At 43.6% G+C, this 15,718-nt stretch overlaps 1 protein-coding gene across 3 annotated transcripts in view; it reads left to right on the top strand.

The window, feature by feature from the left end:
• Window positions 1–789: 789 nt before the first annotated feature.
• The window catches only part of LOC311262823 (FERM, ARHGEF and pleckstrin domain-containing protein 1), a 65,573-nt gene continuing 50,644 nt past the window's right edge, over window positions 790–15,718 (top strand). The window contains exons 1-2 of one of the 3 annotated variants that reach the window (XM_084362561.1): window positions 790–1,140; window positions 5,460–5,666. In XM_084362561.1, coding sequence (XP_084218687.1) covers window positions 5,487–5,666 — 180 coding nt within the window. In that variant the 5' untranslated portion in view covers window positions 790–1,140; window positions 5,460–5,486. Of the gene's footprint in view, window positions 1,141–1,180; window positions 1,371–5,459; window positions 5,667–15,718 lie in introns of those variants that run through there. The other 2 variants (XM_084362559.1, XM_084362560.1) reach the window with 2 other exon arrangements.

Raw genomic sequence — 15,718 nt, 5'->3', positions numbered from 1 at the left:
ACTAGAAACTCTTGGACTTAGAGGTCAAAGTCTAAAGTTTTAGTCTGGCTGTCAGTATGTCACTGTTTTAAAGTGAAGAAACCGTTTTTGAGAGGAAATGTAGTGACCACTTTATTTTACAGGTCCAAACAAGTGACATATTTAAAATATTATCAAATATGATAACATTTTGCTATTTTCCAATAAGCAGATCACGAATAGCTGTTACTTTCTTCATTACATGTTCAGGAAACTTCCAACGTGTTCCTGATTAACTTCTGCTCATCATGCCATTTTAATTTCTAACTAGTTCCTGTCAGGCCACTTAACTGAAGTGAAACGTTGCAGGTAGTTTATGCCCAACCTCTCAAGCATTGTAAAAGTGCTACCAAGCTTTTATAAAGTTATTTGTTTTTTGGGGGGGTTGATTACATTTATTTATTCAATAATTATAAAACAAATTCAACTCATTGTCTTATCTTATCTTATCTTATCTTATCTTATCTTAGATAAGATAAGATAAGATAAGATGATCCTTTATTGGTTCCACAACGGTGAAACTTTCACTATCACAGCAGCAACGGGGATAGAAAAAACAGAGCATCAATTAAAGCAGTAAAAATAAATAAATAGATACAGTAAGAACAATGTGAACAACAGAAATTAGAAACAACACTTCAAAAATATTTACACCACTGCACATTAATGGCACGTTGCTTGTATACTGTGTTATTAAGAAGACAAACTGTAATTTGACATTGCCTCATTGTAAAGGGTCACATTCAAACACCGTGGGGACTGACTGCTGTGTAACACGCGCCGCCTGTTGTTCCAGCGGACGCCGCTAGATGGTGCTGTCGCTCCGCGCCGCTCTGCCGCTCAGAAGGTGGAGGTGCTGCACCTCCTTCATTGTCTGAGTGAAGGCACCGGGAGCGGATCCGCCGCTCGCTCCAGTGTAATCCCGTCTCTCTCCCCGGCTCACTCACTCAGTCGTCCGCCATGGCGACCGCAGAAAGCCTCCTCACCGGCACCAGCAGCATCTAAAAACTCCGACTGGGCGTCTTTTTTTAGTCTTGCACCGCTGGACGTGGATGTAACACCTCCTCCGCGCTCGGGAAATACATACGTCTGTGGATAAAGCGTGCGTTTCTAGAGAAGGGGGTAAGTACGGTGCTGGCCAAGTCCTCTGCCCGTGTGTGCGTGTGTGTGTGTGTGTGTGCTCTTAAGGGAAGTGATTCAACTTGTTTGAGGAGATTAGGGTTAAGTCTTGGGAGTATCTTTTGCCGTGTTGTTTAGTGATCCTGTGGATTTCGAGGGAGGGGAGAAGAACTGTGGCTCTGCGTGGAAAAATGTTCATCTGCAGCCCCGGACTGTCCTCTTCGTCCTCCAGTGTGGGTTGCATTGCACAGATCTACCTCCCAGCTCTGTGTGGATGCATGCAGACGCCGCAGTCGCTGGTGTGAATGCTCCATGCCTTCGTGTGTGTGTGTGTGTGTGTGTGTGTGTGTGACATTTAAAATCAGCTCATGTCGCCTGGAAATGTGCGTTTTCTCTCTGTCACTTAGTTTCCACAGGCAGTCCATGTGAGTCCAGGCGGTGCGTTCATGTCACATCTACTGCGCTGCCTGATAATGTCCCGAGGATTACAGCAGCCTGCTCTATTAACCCACATTACATGATTGGTGTGAACACACTACCAGGCTGTGTGAGGTGGGAAGGACCTCACCTCCCCATTTTCTTGCTCTACAGAGGCTTAAATGGCAGCCAGGCTCTGGTTACAACACGCATGTATCCTGTTGGTTGTCATTCTTTTTCACTTAACAAGACAACATGTCACAGTGCCAATAACACGGTGGGAACTTAAAAGTGATTCATGCAAACGCCTGCCACACCCAGGTATCAGTGTGTGTTGCGGAGGAAATTGAGCTCTTTTTTTGTTGTGAAGCCTGCCTCAGGTAGAACGCATCTGGCCTTATCAGCCCCCGCCTCCGGCCATTCAGCTGTCACTAAAGGATTCCAGCTGTGCGGCGTTGGGCCCCTGCACACAGAGGAGCCACTGTTACAACCCCGGAGACTCTGTGAGCCAGCAGTCACAGCTCAATGTTGCACACTCGTGGGGAATTTCGAGCAAACAAGTTCAAAGGCAGGGCGGTTTACCCTGAGAAACACTCAGGGGGCTGTAAATGTCCCCCGGGCGCTGTGAAAGTGGGCGACTGTGCTTTATGTCACACTCTGGCCCCTGGAACCGGCTGCACAACCGGTGGCTGCTCTGTGTGTTTGTCCGGAGCCGAGCATTCAGAGGAACACTGGTTGATAAATGATCCCCGGTGCACGGGAGGGTACGTGTTGGCTGAAATAATCACTGTCTCAACTCTTTCACTGTCCTCTGTTTCACTGCCGCTTTGTTTGAAGAGTGTCTGGTTACGCGGCATGCATGTGCAGGTCACACAAGCCACGAATTTACAGACTCGGCATGAGACGCTCGGCAATAATCAAGGCGAGGGCGGCTGAGTGATGACGGAGCGAGGATCAGATGTCATAAATGACTGGACTTGAATTGAAAAACGGGCCTGTTTCCATTCACGCCCCCCTCCATGACTGCAGTTTGTCTGGTTTTCGTCAGCCCAAGGGAGTGTTAGTCAGCTGGAGTGCTCTCTAAACACTTTTGCCCTCATGTTTGGGGTTAAATGGCTTTTTATCAAACCCGAGTCCACTTGTTGAATCCAAGTCCTTGTTTTGTTCTGGCTTCGAGCATGCAAAGTTATGACTAAGCTCAAACGGAGAGAGCTGAAACCAAAACTAAAACTAAGATAAAGTATGAAGAGGCAGGAGCACGTAAGGACTTGATGCACTTAACACATCTGGGTATTTTGGACCCAGCTATCAGAACACAATCTCAGCCAATAGCGCTAAAATTATCATGATTCATCGACAGGAAATTGGTCGCCAAAAATGTGGACAATCAATTCGGTCTCTAAGCAGTTCAGCAAGCAAAAGTGCCAAACATTCGCTTGTTCCAGCTTCCAAAATAGGATGATTTGCTGCTCTTTCCTGTTATACATCACTGAAAATTTGTGTCTTTGGACAGTTGGTCAGACAAAACAAGCAATTTGAAGACTTAAACTTGGCCACTGGGAATTTGTGACGGACATGAATTACAATTCAAGGCTCCGGGGTGCAGCTATTGTGGGTACACAGGCACCCAAAAATCTGACACAACATTTTCATTGGCACCGTTGCGCCTGATACGCAGCAGGTCAGATTTTAAAAAATGTAGCCTATAACAAACATCAGCTGGGTCTGTAGACGGTCATCTGTGAACAAATATATTCTTGTTTACAATAATTTACCTAATTTGTTAAGAAATTAAATAAAATAAATCATTGGTCACACCCACATTTTGTGCTGCTGCTCCTTAATGAAGTAGTTAAGGCGCACCAGGGAAAGAAGTTAGTCTGGAGCCCTGCAATTTATTAATTATAGACTAAATGATTAATCAGCCAATTGCAAAAATATCTGACAATTAAATCAGTAATGAAAACAACTGTTCTTTGTAGCCCTGCTTGATGCAGCATCAGTCAGTCCACCATCAGACAGAGTTCTGTACGTCCACTGTCCTTGGCCTACATTCTCCATCCACTCTGCTGGATTACATTATCCACTCCTTCGAAATGCCTTATTCAGCTTTCAGCTTAAACTTGGCAGCAGTCGTTCACCTCTGCGGCGGCTGAACAACTGCCCACTGGCCTCAGCGCTCTGATGAACCACTTGGTTAGGTCTCAGGATGACATCAGCCTGCTGGAATGTGCAATGAAGAGAGAATTAAGCAGGAGGACAGCAAGGCCTTGGGGGATCTGGCTGCATACACTCATAGGGGGAGGCGGGGTGGATAGTTGTCTGCGCGTGTGTCAACCCAGAGTCCACGACTTTGTCCAAACACACACAGTCCCTCCACCTGGGACAAACACTGACACAGAGTCACTCTGCACATTATTCCAGAGTTTGATTTGAATATCCGAGGGGACCCTCCAGTGTTGGATGTGGCAGGGCAGCACTGCTTCCTGACCTTTTTCGCCAGACGTACCCTCGGTCCTGTCGGATCACCTCGAGGACTGACACCACTATTTATTCCATTTCATTTCCCATGATTTGTCATTTTCCATCACATTTAGCCAAGTTTTTCACAAGTATACCCATCAGTTTTAGCTGTGTTAAACCATTTATTCATTACTTTAAACAAGCTGTTTCAACAGTTTATCCGTTACTTTTAGCTTTTAGCTTTGTTGGGATCAGAGTTGGGGTTTCTGGAAGCACTCCAAGGTGCATGGAGAAGGGAAAGAGGTCAAAAAGCTTCAGCAACACTTGCAGTATATAGAACAACATTGTAAGACTGAGGTGTTTTGGCTTGTGGCCTTCATCAGGGAAGGAATGTGTGAGGCTAACTGTCTTTGCTGTGTGTCATTAAAGGAGACCTATTATGCTTTTTCATTTGTTCCCTTTCCTTCGTTGTGTTATATGTGTTCTTGTGCATGTAAAAGATCTTGATAATTAAAAAGGTCAAAGTCCGCACCAACGGAAACTCCTCTCTCCCACAGAAAACACTGCTCCCGAAATGCCTCGTCAGTAGTCCCGCCTTTAATTCTGTGACATTGTGACATCACACTATGTCACCATTTATGCCTAGTGGCTCGTTTGGCACGTAAGAATTGATTTAGCACAGCTGCTCTGTTGTTGTGAGCAGTGCTGGGTCAGGTGTGTGTGTGTGAGCTGACCAATCAGAGGACTTATTCAGGAGGAGGGGCCTTAAAGAGACAGGAGCTAAAACAGAACGTTTCAGACAGAGGGGGACTAAAAATGTGTTTTTTTGAGCATAAAGCATGTAAACCTATTCTAGTTGTAACCCTAAGGAAAGTATTGAACCTGAAAATGAGCAGAAAATGATCTCTATTACTGTTTTTTACATTTTGCTCTGACTACACTTACCATTCAGTCCACATCTCCTGCAGTGTCCTTACATACAAACCATGATGCCCTTGAGACCTATTAAAACCTAACTAAGTATATATGTCCATGTGTCGTTGGTTCTAATGGTTTGCTTTTACGACTTCCCGAATCAATTATCATTGTATTGACTGTTTGATTTTACACTCGGGCCTCGTGATTCGTTTGTCAGATCAAATTAGGGCTGCTTGATTTGTACTTTGAAATCAGGAACGTGCTTGGATCTTCTTTTTTTCCCCTTACAGTAATTGGTTCTCCCACAGGCGACAATTAACAGCCATTAGCGGCGAGTGCAAATACTGCATTCGCAAATACTCTGTTAGTGTGACACAGGAGGTTGTGCAGCCCGTCCTCCGGGACCTGATTGCATTCATTGTATTTCACCTGCTGAGGATGTTTTTTCCTACTCTGATACTCAGTCGCTTTATTTTGCATCTTGCCTTTGTCCCCCTGACTTTCCTCTCTCGGCTCCTGTACAGGCTGGGCAGTGAGCATTTCAGCGCATCATGGCAGAGCCAGACCCAGAGCCAATGGCCTCTGGAGCAGGCCAGCGTCTTGGAGCCCCAGAGACTCTTGGCATCAGTACGCTTGACCCCGGGCACAGACCCCCGGCCATGCCCCCTGGACGACATGTCACCATCAGGGTCCGCATGTTGGACGACACGGAGGAGCTCTTTGACATCTCGGTAAGTCGTTAAAGCCTGCTCGCCCAGGCCCGTTTCTTGATGGGAATACTAATGTCGGATTGGGACTCTTCATTATTGCACAGTGGCCAAGCAGCATTTCCCGTTTTTCATCATAGCAGCAGCAGCAGCAGCAGTCTGGTAACAGGTTGGCATGGCAACTGCATGATGTTAAATTGTTGAATGCATGGATAGAACCGGAGGGATCTCTTTTAGTAATGTCAGGGTTCCTCCAGTTTATTGCGGTGCTATTTATTCACTGCTTCCTAATCTCCCAAACTGTCTCGAACCTGTTCTACAGCTGTCATCTGCGACAACACCTTTTTTTTTCCCCCTCCGCTGTGCTCTCCTGAAGACATTTCAGGATATTGTTTGGAAACTACAGACGCTGTGGTATTTCACAGCTCTTTCCCACATTGTTGTGTTGATGACGTGCGGGAATCCTTGAGCTTTCTGAGATAATGCGGTGAAAGCAGGCAGGTTACAGAACAGACAGCAACACTTTATGTCTCTGAATGAAAAGAGCTCCCGTTTGGATTCCATTCATAATTACAGGATTTAGAGGATTAACTTTCTCATCACAGAGATCTATATTTAGACATTCTAGCCTAAGCCATTAGCACAGATTATGTAAAAGTCAAGCTAAAATTAGACGCTAATTGTGAATTTTATATTTCAAGCTGACAATATTTTAAATGCAAAATAAAGATGTATTAAAGCTCCACAAACTGATTGCAGATATTCCAACTCTTGTAATTTGGAAATCATAACGAATGTATGTTTTACTCTCACCTTTTTTAGGGATAAGGCAGCCAACATTGTATATTTTTCTTGTGAAAAAATCACATGAAAAGTGTCTGTGCAAAGGCCAAAATATCATATTCCTTTCTGCCAGAACTCCATTATTGGCTGAAAATGTTTAAAGGGGCAATACTTAAGATAATGAAACTCACCAAAACAATCGTGGTTTGACTTTCCAAAATCACACCTGGTTTGGCTCAAAATAAATCCTCAATTCTCAAGGAGTAAGATGTGAAAATATTCCAGCTCTACGGGTGCGCTGTAAATCGCCTCCATACCGATCCCCTGTCATCAAGCTGACTTCAGACAGTCTGCTCAGTCCCAGTCTGATGTTCAGGCGTGTTCACTGGTTGGCTACTGAGCCTCGTTCCCCACAGTGACTCCCCCCTATGATCAGAGGTTGCGGTCCTAGCAAACTCAGGTAATAGGGCCACTAGCCCCTCAGCCAACTGAGCTAATTAGCTAGCTACAGTCAGAGATAGCTACAGTAAAGAGTAAAGTAAGCAGTAGTTTTGGAGCTACCTTAGTGATGCCATGTTACACCTTTAATAACATGAGAGTCCGTCCGACATGCAATGTGCTGCTGCCATAAATACTCACTAATCCATTACATGTGTATAAATCCCTGGCTGAAAATAGTCCCCAACATAGAAACCATTTTCTCCAGTTGGAGTAACATTTGCTACAAACTAACTACCAACTGATTTATTAAATTACTGAGCCTGCTGTTTTAAAATCAAATTACATGTTTGAGACCCATTTAAAAAAATTCACGTCTTCATTAGGAACCAGTGACTTGAGGCTACAGATACAGTGGGTTGGTAAATCAGGACATATTTAGAGACTGACGAGTGCAGCATCAGTTTTGGTGTTTTTGTTGGATTTTTTGAGAAAAGAAAAACATCGAATAACACCGACACTCACATTTAAGGTCGATGAGATACATGGCACACTTTCCCCCAGCATTCCTCTGAAGTTGTGGTGTTTTGGAAAGGTGTCCTCAGACCTTGATTTTAATGATAGAAACATGAGGTGGAGTTAGTGAAAAGACTGTTATTTGTCACAGAATAGAAGAAGCAGCCACATTCTGTGACCATAGTCCTTCCTGCCTGGATGAGATGAATGAGATGAGTAGATAGAGGAAAGTGGGAAGTGGTGATGGAGGGAAACAGATACAGCGGCAGCCGCAGAGGACTCGTTTAATGTGTATGAATGGGGCTCGGCGTTAAAGCTGCTGAGCTTTACTGACAGCTAGTGAACGTGCAGTGTGGGGTGGATGTGTCCTTCTGCCTGTTTCCCAAGGCAGTATGGGTAAACGTTGCTTCTAAAGAGGGCAGCTGAGCTGCCTGTGCATGACTGCTAATCTTTCCAGTGGTATCATGTGTTGTACTTAATGCTTAAGGATGACTTGATTCTCCCAGTGAGGTCCAGTTTGATTGCCCTCATTTAAAGGATAAGTACCGTTTTTTACAACCTGGACCTTATTTCTGGCAAAAGATATGGTCATTTACTCACCCAGATAACTTTGGTGTCATTCGGCGTCGTTCGGACGAAATTAGATCCAGTGTAGCGGCGATATATCCATATAATGGGAGAGACGGGGCATCGACACACAGCCTCTATATAACGCATTATCTGCCACGAAACTAGTTAATTTCATCAATATTTTGTTACGATATGCTAGCGCTATTAGCCTCTGAGTCCGGGCTCGTCCGTTATCAACATCCGGGGTCAAACTAGCAGCAGCAGCTACAGGTAAACAAGGCGCGCTGTCGCGGGTGCGCGCGCAGCTCAGAGACGACATCTTCCAGGTCAGAGGTAGTAGATCAGCCTACAGACCCCGGATGTTGACAATAGACGAGCCCGGACTCAGAGGCTAATAGCGCTAGCATTTCATAACAAAATATTGATGAAATGAACTAGTTTCGTGGCAGATAATGTGTTATATAGAGGCTGTGTGTCGATGCCCCGTCTCTCCCATTATATGGATATATCGCCACTACACTGGATCTAATTTCGTCCGAACGATGCCGAATGACACCAAAGTTATCTGGGTGAGTAAATGACCATATCTTTTGCCAGAAATAAGGTCCAGGTTGTAAAAAACGGTACTTATCCTTTAACCCAGATTGTTTTTGTGTACTTGGGATTAAGTGAAGCAAATCTTTGTGCTGCATCTGCTTTTGGCTTTGTCTTTTGTCAGGTTAGAGCAATCAGTTTGCTAAAACCGGCCTTTCCAAATTTATCATCATCCAGCCGGCGATGCCTACCTCTGATACGAGAGGTAAAGCAGGTGAGGAAGGGATTTTATTCAGCCTGCTTCAGGGCTCGTAATCTGTAAAAACCTGCAGTGAAACCCTGCACTCCAAGGCTCTCTAAGGAGATATCAACCTCAGTTTTGTAAGCACATAGTAGGTTTTATGGAGTTTTAGTATTCAGTGTTTAAGGCTGCTCTGCCCTCCAAAGAATACACACACTGATGCTTTGTGTTTTTTGACGTGATACATTTGTATATACAGCAGGTCTGTTCTCGCCCGTCTCTTTAGCTGTCTGTATCTTCTTGTTTCCTCTAGTGTCAGCTTACATATAGTTTGATACACATACAGAGATTATGAAACAAAATCACTGTCATGAGAATAAAAAAGCACTACAGTGGGATATTCCTGTTGTGTGTTTAAACACATGTACGCCAACGCAAATGACAACGCCTGGCCATGCAGGCACTGAGGCATGACCCCAGGAAACATACTCAAAGTGCGCTCTTATGCACTGGTAGAGGCAATAAACCTCAGTCCTCATGAGGACGATATGAAGATAATCAAAGCATTTCCATAACCACTGTATACAGTTTCTTTTGCATTCCTGTCTGAACAAAGAGGTTACAAACTTTCTGACACTGCGTTTGCAGTATGATTCACAATTTGTTGGAAGGATCATTTTAGCATAGGAAATTTCATTTTCACCGCAAAAACGATTAAAATAAGGATAATGTGACAGAATTTGTTGGAGTCTCCACCAAACAGACACGTATTCTTACATCTGGAGAACAAGATATGTAGGCCAGGCCATCTCTGGCAGCACTACACCACCTCATTATAATGCTGTCACACATTTTACCTTCACCAAAAAATTGTAGCTCCTGTCATTCGGAGATTGCACTCTTCCATATTGCTATTTCAATAACATTCCAGTAATTGTGCAGCCCTACTGACCCGAGACTTAAAGTGGACACCGCTGTCCGTTGATTGGTCAACACTTGACAAGGGACTCCACGTACAAACGCTTTAAAGCTCTGAAGTAGCATTTCCCAAACTCTCGTGTCTTTTTGGCAGTACAGTATTTTTCCTCACTGCCTGCAGCCCTTTCTCAAACAAAGCTTGTCTTCTTGTTGTCATAAACGGCTACATACCCAGAAGAAAGACCATGAAACATTTGATGTCCTCCATTGTGTTCTTATGTTCCTTTGTTTACCGTGTCGCGATAGATATGATGTCACGCCGCTTACATGGTTGATGCGGCTTTTACCATCCGGACACAACCCGGCCTCCATTTACAGTGAAAGTAACAGATCTAGGGGTTACGTACGGGTCAGTTGAGGGCTTCAAGGGTACTATACCAAAAGTCTTTGGTGGAAACGTGGCTGAAATTGTCCATCTTGGGGACACAGCAGGGTGATGGCGAGCTAGAGGCTTTTATCACTGCAGCAGAAACAAGCTGAAGATGCTGCTCAGGAGAGAGTAACAAAAGGCCCCTGCTAACAGAAAGCTTTATTCACGCTCAATTTAACACACATTACGTCCTCGATCTCAAGTCAGCACTTGAGATAAAAATCTCAGTGGGCTTGATATTGTTTTCGCCCAGAGGTGTCCCAAGGAGTACATTTTCCTCAGTCATTGACTCCGGGTGGAAAGATCTGTTATCTTCTCAACAAAAAACAACGCAAAATAGGGAACGTACACACGTTTTCACATTTAGGTCATTGTCACAATCGTTCTGGAAAGTTACTCCTCCTATTTATTGGGTGCTTGGAGCCCCTAATGACAGAAGGTAATGACATTTAGTCCCGTTTGAAGCTACAGAGGCCTCGAATAAATGTGATCTGGTGATGTGATGTTTGGCTGTCAGTGGTGAATTGCTGAACTTTAATTAAACTTTGTTTACATCAGTTACACCCCAAAAACTGTCAGTTTATTTTGTCCAGCTCAGATCCTGCTGATATTAATCTCTCCCCTGCAGCAGTGAAGTGAGATAACTGAATGGTCTACAAAGCACGTTTGTCAAGCGATTATCTGCTCTTTTATTTCTCAGCGGGAACAACAGGATACAGTTTGGCTCAAGGAGCGACTGTTTATTTCAGATGATTTTGTAGTCAAAGTGACTCAAAGCGGGAGTATTTTATGTCTCTTTAAGAAAACGGAAAACATCTAACGTCACCCTGTAAGTGATACCGAAAGCTTCAGTTCCTGCTCAGGGGGGTAAGTTTCCACCTCAGCGGACAGAATGTCAGATGGTTGAGAAACAAAAAGGGGCCTTCTAGCCATCTCGTGGGTCACATACCATGCTGTGGCCTACTTAGCACTCTGGCTGTGAACACACTTGTGTTGATGTTGATGATGTTTGGCTGCTCAAACCTGGACAACTGCAGACTGGCACTGATTAAAAAGCGCACCAAAATAATGGCCTTCCTGCACTTCTTATATTGGGGTGCATTCAAATTAATACAGTTTGCCATTTTGCTTGTGCAGGGTTCAGTGGGGCAGGAAATCCAGAGTGTGGCCCTCCGTCTGTCTCGCAGTCCTCAGGCTAACATACAGTGACACTGTCTGTGCTGATGTTTTGACGTTTATGTTTGCTGATGGCTGGTGGAGGCTCTGCAGAAGTTGTCTGCGAAGAGTGTGATTGTAGCATGGATTTAGGGTTTAGGAGATGGGGGATGGGATGATGGAGGCGGAGGAGGGAGGAGAGTCATGCTCATTCCTGTGAATGAAGGAAGCAGTCAGGCTCCATTAGACAAACCTTACTGCTGGAATACTAACGAATACAACCTAACATGGACTGTTCCACTTCCCATTTAACACTGACATTAGCAAACACAGGAGCTCAGCATTAGAAATTCAGACACTCTCATGTTGCACTGCACCCTCTGTTCTCCCTGTCTTACTATAATGAGCCACTGAGGACTGCAGTCCGTCCTCTCCAGCCATCGCTTTGTCCAGTACAGTCATGGTACGGCCGGCTTTTAAAAGGCTACCGTGCAGAGAAAATTCTTCAATTCATTAATTACAGAAGCCTTCATCTCTTGGCGTTTTAATTTGCTTTCCATATGAGATTTTTACACAGCGCAGTCTCATTAGACTGCAATATATTGCTTTTGCTTCCCTAATTAGAGATTAAGTCTACAGCAAATTAATACACAAGCACAAGTAAAACACATTTTTAGCCAAGCTCGGCTGGACCATCACGACAGTCCAAACTAGAATACCTCGACAAATGTTAGATGGGTACCATGAGGCTCCCTGAGGATGAATTCAAATGGCTTTTGTAATCCCCTGACTTTTCCTGTACTGCCAGCAGGTCCAGATTGATTTTCACTGATCCAATAACCCTAAGCCTACCTTAACCCTAACCCTAAATATGGAATAACTAATATAAATTTATCAAGGTTCAAGGTGATTTATTTGTCATTACACAGCACAGCGTTGCCTTATGAAAGGAAAGATGTATGGCCAGATGAAACATCCCCATCTGGCATAGTTTGGACCCAGGACAGGAAGCAGGTGATTAAAACCTCCAGAACATCATTGGTACGCATCTGCCGAGCATCAGTGACATCAGCGAAGTGAGATTTCTGCGCAGAGCCCAAAGGATACTAAAAGACAACACCCACCCAGCCACAGTCTGTTGACCCTGCTGCCATCTGACAACAGACACAGAAGTATCTGCTGCCGTACCACCAGACTGCGGAGCAGCTTCGTTGAACTTTGAACACCATTTGTTTTGATCTGTTTTTATTGTGTAGCATAAAGGGACTACAACTTGCATTTTGTTTTTTAGCCTATGTAATGACTTTGTTATCCTCGGCTTTTTCCTTGAGGTGACATAATTAATTTTGAGTGAAGTGACTCAACAACTGTCATGCACCCCTTTGAATGATTTGACATAACTGTGGTGCCAAGCTCACGTTTCATTTGCTCTGACAGATACATCTGTCACTCTCCCATTCAGACAGATTTCCACCCAAGTTGGCCTGTCTCAAGCCTTGATAAATTGACTGTTAGAAGAGCATGACCATTAGAAATTTGCAAAAAACACGTCACACATTTTGCTGCTCTGATTGGTTGTGGGCCTATCCAGTTGCGTCCAGTTGTGTTTCCGTCCCGGCTCTTGGAACTCGGATCAAACTGGAGGTTTTCATTCATTTCATATATTTTACTGGACTGTTTATTTGTACTTTGTTAACATTTATGATTGTGTGCGGCATTTTTTTTTCCTGCTTGAAAACGGACCAAGCACCGCCCCAACTTGTGTCAAAGCACTGCGTTAAAATGTCTTCTTGCACTGATTGTTTGTATGTCAATCTAATTGCGTCCAGAGGCATTTTGGTCTGAGCCGCTTGTTCATAATGCCCTTTGGAGAGCTAAAATTAAATTCAATCGAATAAATCGGATAAAAATCTTAATTTGTCTAATACTCTAACATATGATTGAATATAATGACATTCACATGAGCCACGAACATTTGAGTGTGCTGATGTTAGCTTTTAACCTAACGTACCACTGTACTCGAGGGCATACGCCAAGAGCCACCAGCATGGCTTAAGACTCTGAAGACTCTGCAGTCTTGTTTCAGACAGCAGAGCTACAAGTCATTGTGCATTATTAGCAGCAGAACAAAGAGTAAAATGTTCTCAGTATTGTTTTCTGAACACAGCTTGGAGTAGGTGGGGAGCATCAGAGCCGTAGGTGGGGGTGTTGATACTCTCAGCATCAGCTTTTGATCAGTGAGTTCAGGTTCAAATCAGTGGATAAAGATTATCCTATTTTTGGACACTGCTTCTGGCTGTTCAGGCTCAAATAATCCATCATTATAACTCATAGTACGGATTAGTCCACAGATACTAGAAAACATCGAAGGCTACATCGCTCTACAGGATAAATACATATGCAACATGAAGCACTCTCCTCGTCCTGGCATGCAGCATATCTGAGGTCAACCCATGCGGTCACAATCTTATTAGCTACAGAGTTCATGTGACAGGGTGTAATTCATCTCTTACTGAGAAGCTGACCACGCTGTCCATGATCTCAATGCATCATTCCCATAGATGGATCCATAGTTTATTAGGACCATTTCCAACATTTGTCACAGCAGAGCAGATACAGAGGCATGCACTTAGTGAGATACAAGGTAGAATCGCCTACGCCTGTGACGAGCAATATTCAACCTATTTTGGGCCACATAAAAGGCCTCTGATGCTCAAGGAGATGTTTTTTTCTTTTTCTTTTCCTCAGTCCCATAACTGAAGCATGTTCACAGCTAGAGAAACCAGGCCAGCATGGACCACCCAGTCTAAAGGGGGCTACGTCACAAATGGAAGGACCTGCATGCTGATAAACCCTCTGGACTGGTGTGAGAAAGACTCTCACACCAGTCCAGAGGGTTTATCATCATCCTACCACTCGCAGTTCTTTCCTCCATAAGCTGTCACCCATTCATAGTGATGGGAAGCAATTAGAAGAGCTCCAGTGCGCCTTGTTGTCAGCTGAATGGCGATGAGGTCCTGACTTAATGAGTAGAAACATGATGAAGGGCTGCTTTCAGTTCTGTCTTCAGCAGCTTCTGTATGGTTGTTCAGAGTCCAGCAGAGTAGAGGACGAACTGGGAAGATTCTGCTCTGTTACTACCTGTGGATCAATGAACAGATGAACCACTAATAACCCGCTCTCGGTTATTTTTAGAGGCGTTTTAATAGCGTCATGTTCAGCACAGATCTGAATAACAATGACTTAATTAATTGAAATGGCTAATGCTCTGCATACTGATCAGAGTGCTTATTAAATTTGACATTTACCGTATTGTCTTTAGCATTCAATACAATGGATTAATTAGCTGTGTGTCAATTATGTTTTCATTAAGGTTGTCACTACACCAGAATCTTAAACTTTGATACAATGTTAATAAAAAAAAAAAAAAAGTCGATAATCCCGAATATGAGTCATAGGATCATTTTATTAACAACCTGCACACAGTGCTGGTACTGAACACATACCAACACATCTGTAATAACGTTACGTTAATATCTGTCCATCTGTTTTTACAGCAAATGCAGATAGTGTGTTGTGTTATCGCAAAAGTTTTGAAGTGTCAGTACTTTTTTACAACTTTGGCTCATACTCAAATTGTGAAGAATCTCAATTTCTGTCAAAATTCCTGAAAAGTATCAGATATAGTATTTCAAAGTAAGTACAGTAAATTACACTTGTCACAAAGGGGCTGATACTGATGCTACCAGGAATAATAAGCTGATTAATCAATCGGTTAGTTCAGTTCATTGGAAAAAAACACTTTCTTGCAGAGAGTCAGGTTAGAAGATTAAAATCACTCCTGTACGGTAAAGATGAAGCCACAGCTACAGATTGGAAACAGGGGTATCAGATAACCTAGCTCCGTCTAAAGGTGTTTCCGCATAGCCAGAAATACAATAATTCTGGGTGGCGCAAAGCCGAGAATGCAGCAACAACGCCAGCTAAAAAAGTGTTAGTCGGAACTTGTTTTGGCATTAAAACGTCTAAATCCCTCTAAGTGAAAAGTTAACAGCTGCTAGCTTGTTTAGGTTCATTCTTTTAGCGACCGGGTTAGCGTTAGCCTAGCTTTAGCCTGCAGGTAGCTAGCTTGGGGGGTTGCTGTTTTCTGTAGGGATGGGGATTTTGAAAGTGGTAACACACAACCTGCCACTGGCACAAGTCAGACTAGTTCAAAGGTAACACAATCTGTAACTAAGGCTCACTAATTAACATCCAATTGTTTGTGTAGTACAAAAACCACATTTGAAGTTTAAGGAGCGGTTAATGTGCCAGACTATTTCTACACAATTTGTTCACTCTTACTTTACGGGTACAAACTTGATTCATATCCAAACCACGTATTTTTAGGTTATTACTTGTCGATGTCGACTTCTCTAGATTTTAGCAACAGATTGTGGACAGAGGAGGGAAATCACTTCCCGTCAGTGCTCATTTGCTTAGCCGAATATT

Source organism: Pagrus pagrus, assembly GCF_965226575.1.
Source record: "Pagrus pagrus genome assembly, chromosome: 9".
Lineage (NCBI taxonomy): Eukaryota > Metazoa > Chordata > Actinopteri > Spariformes > Sparidae > Pagrus > Pagrus pagrus.
The sequence above is the reverse complement of the archived record's forward strand: the minus strand, read 5'-3'. Positions and strand labels throughout refer to the sequence as shown.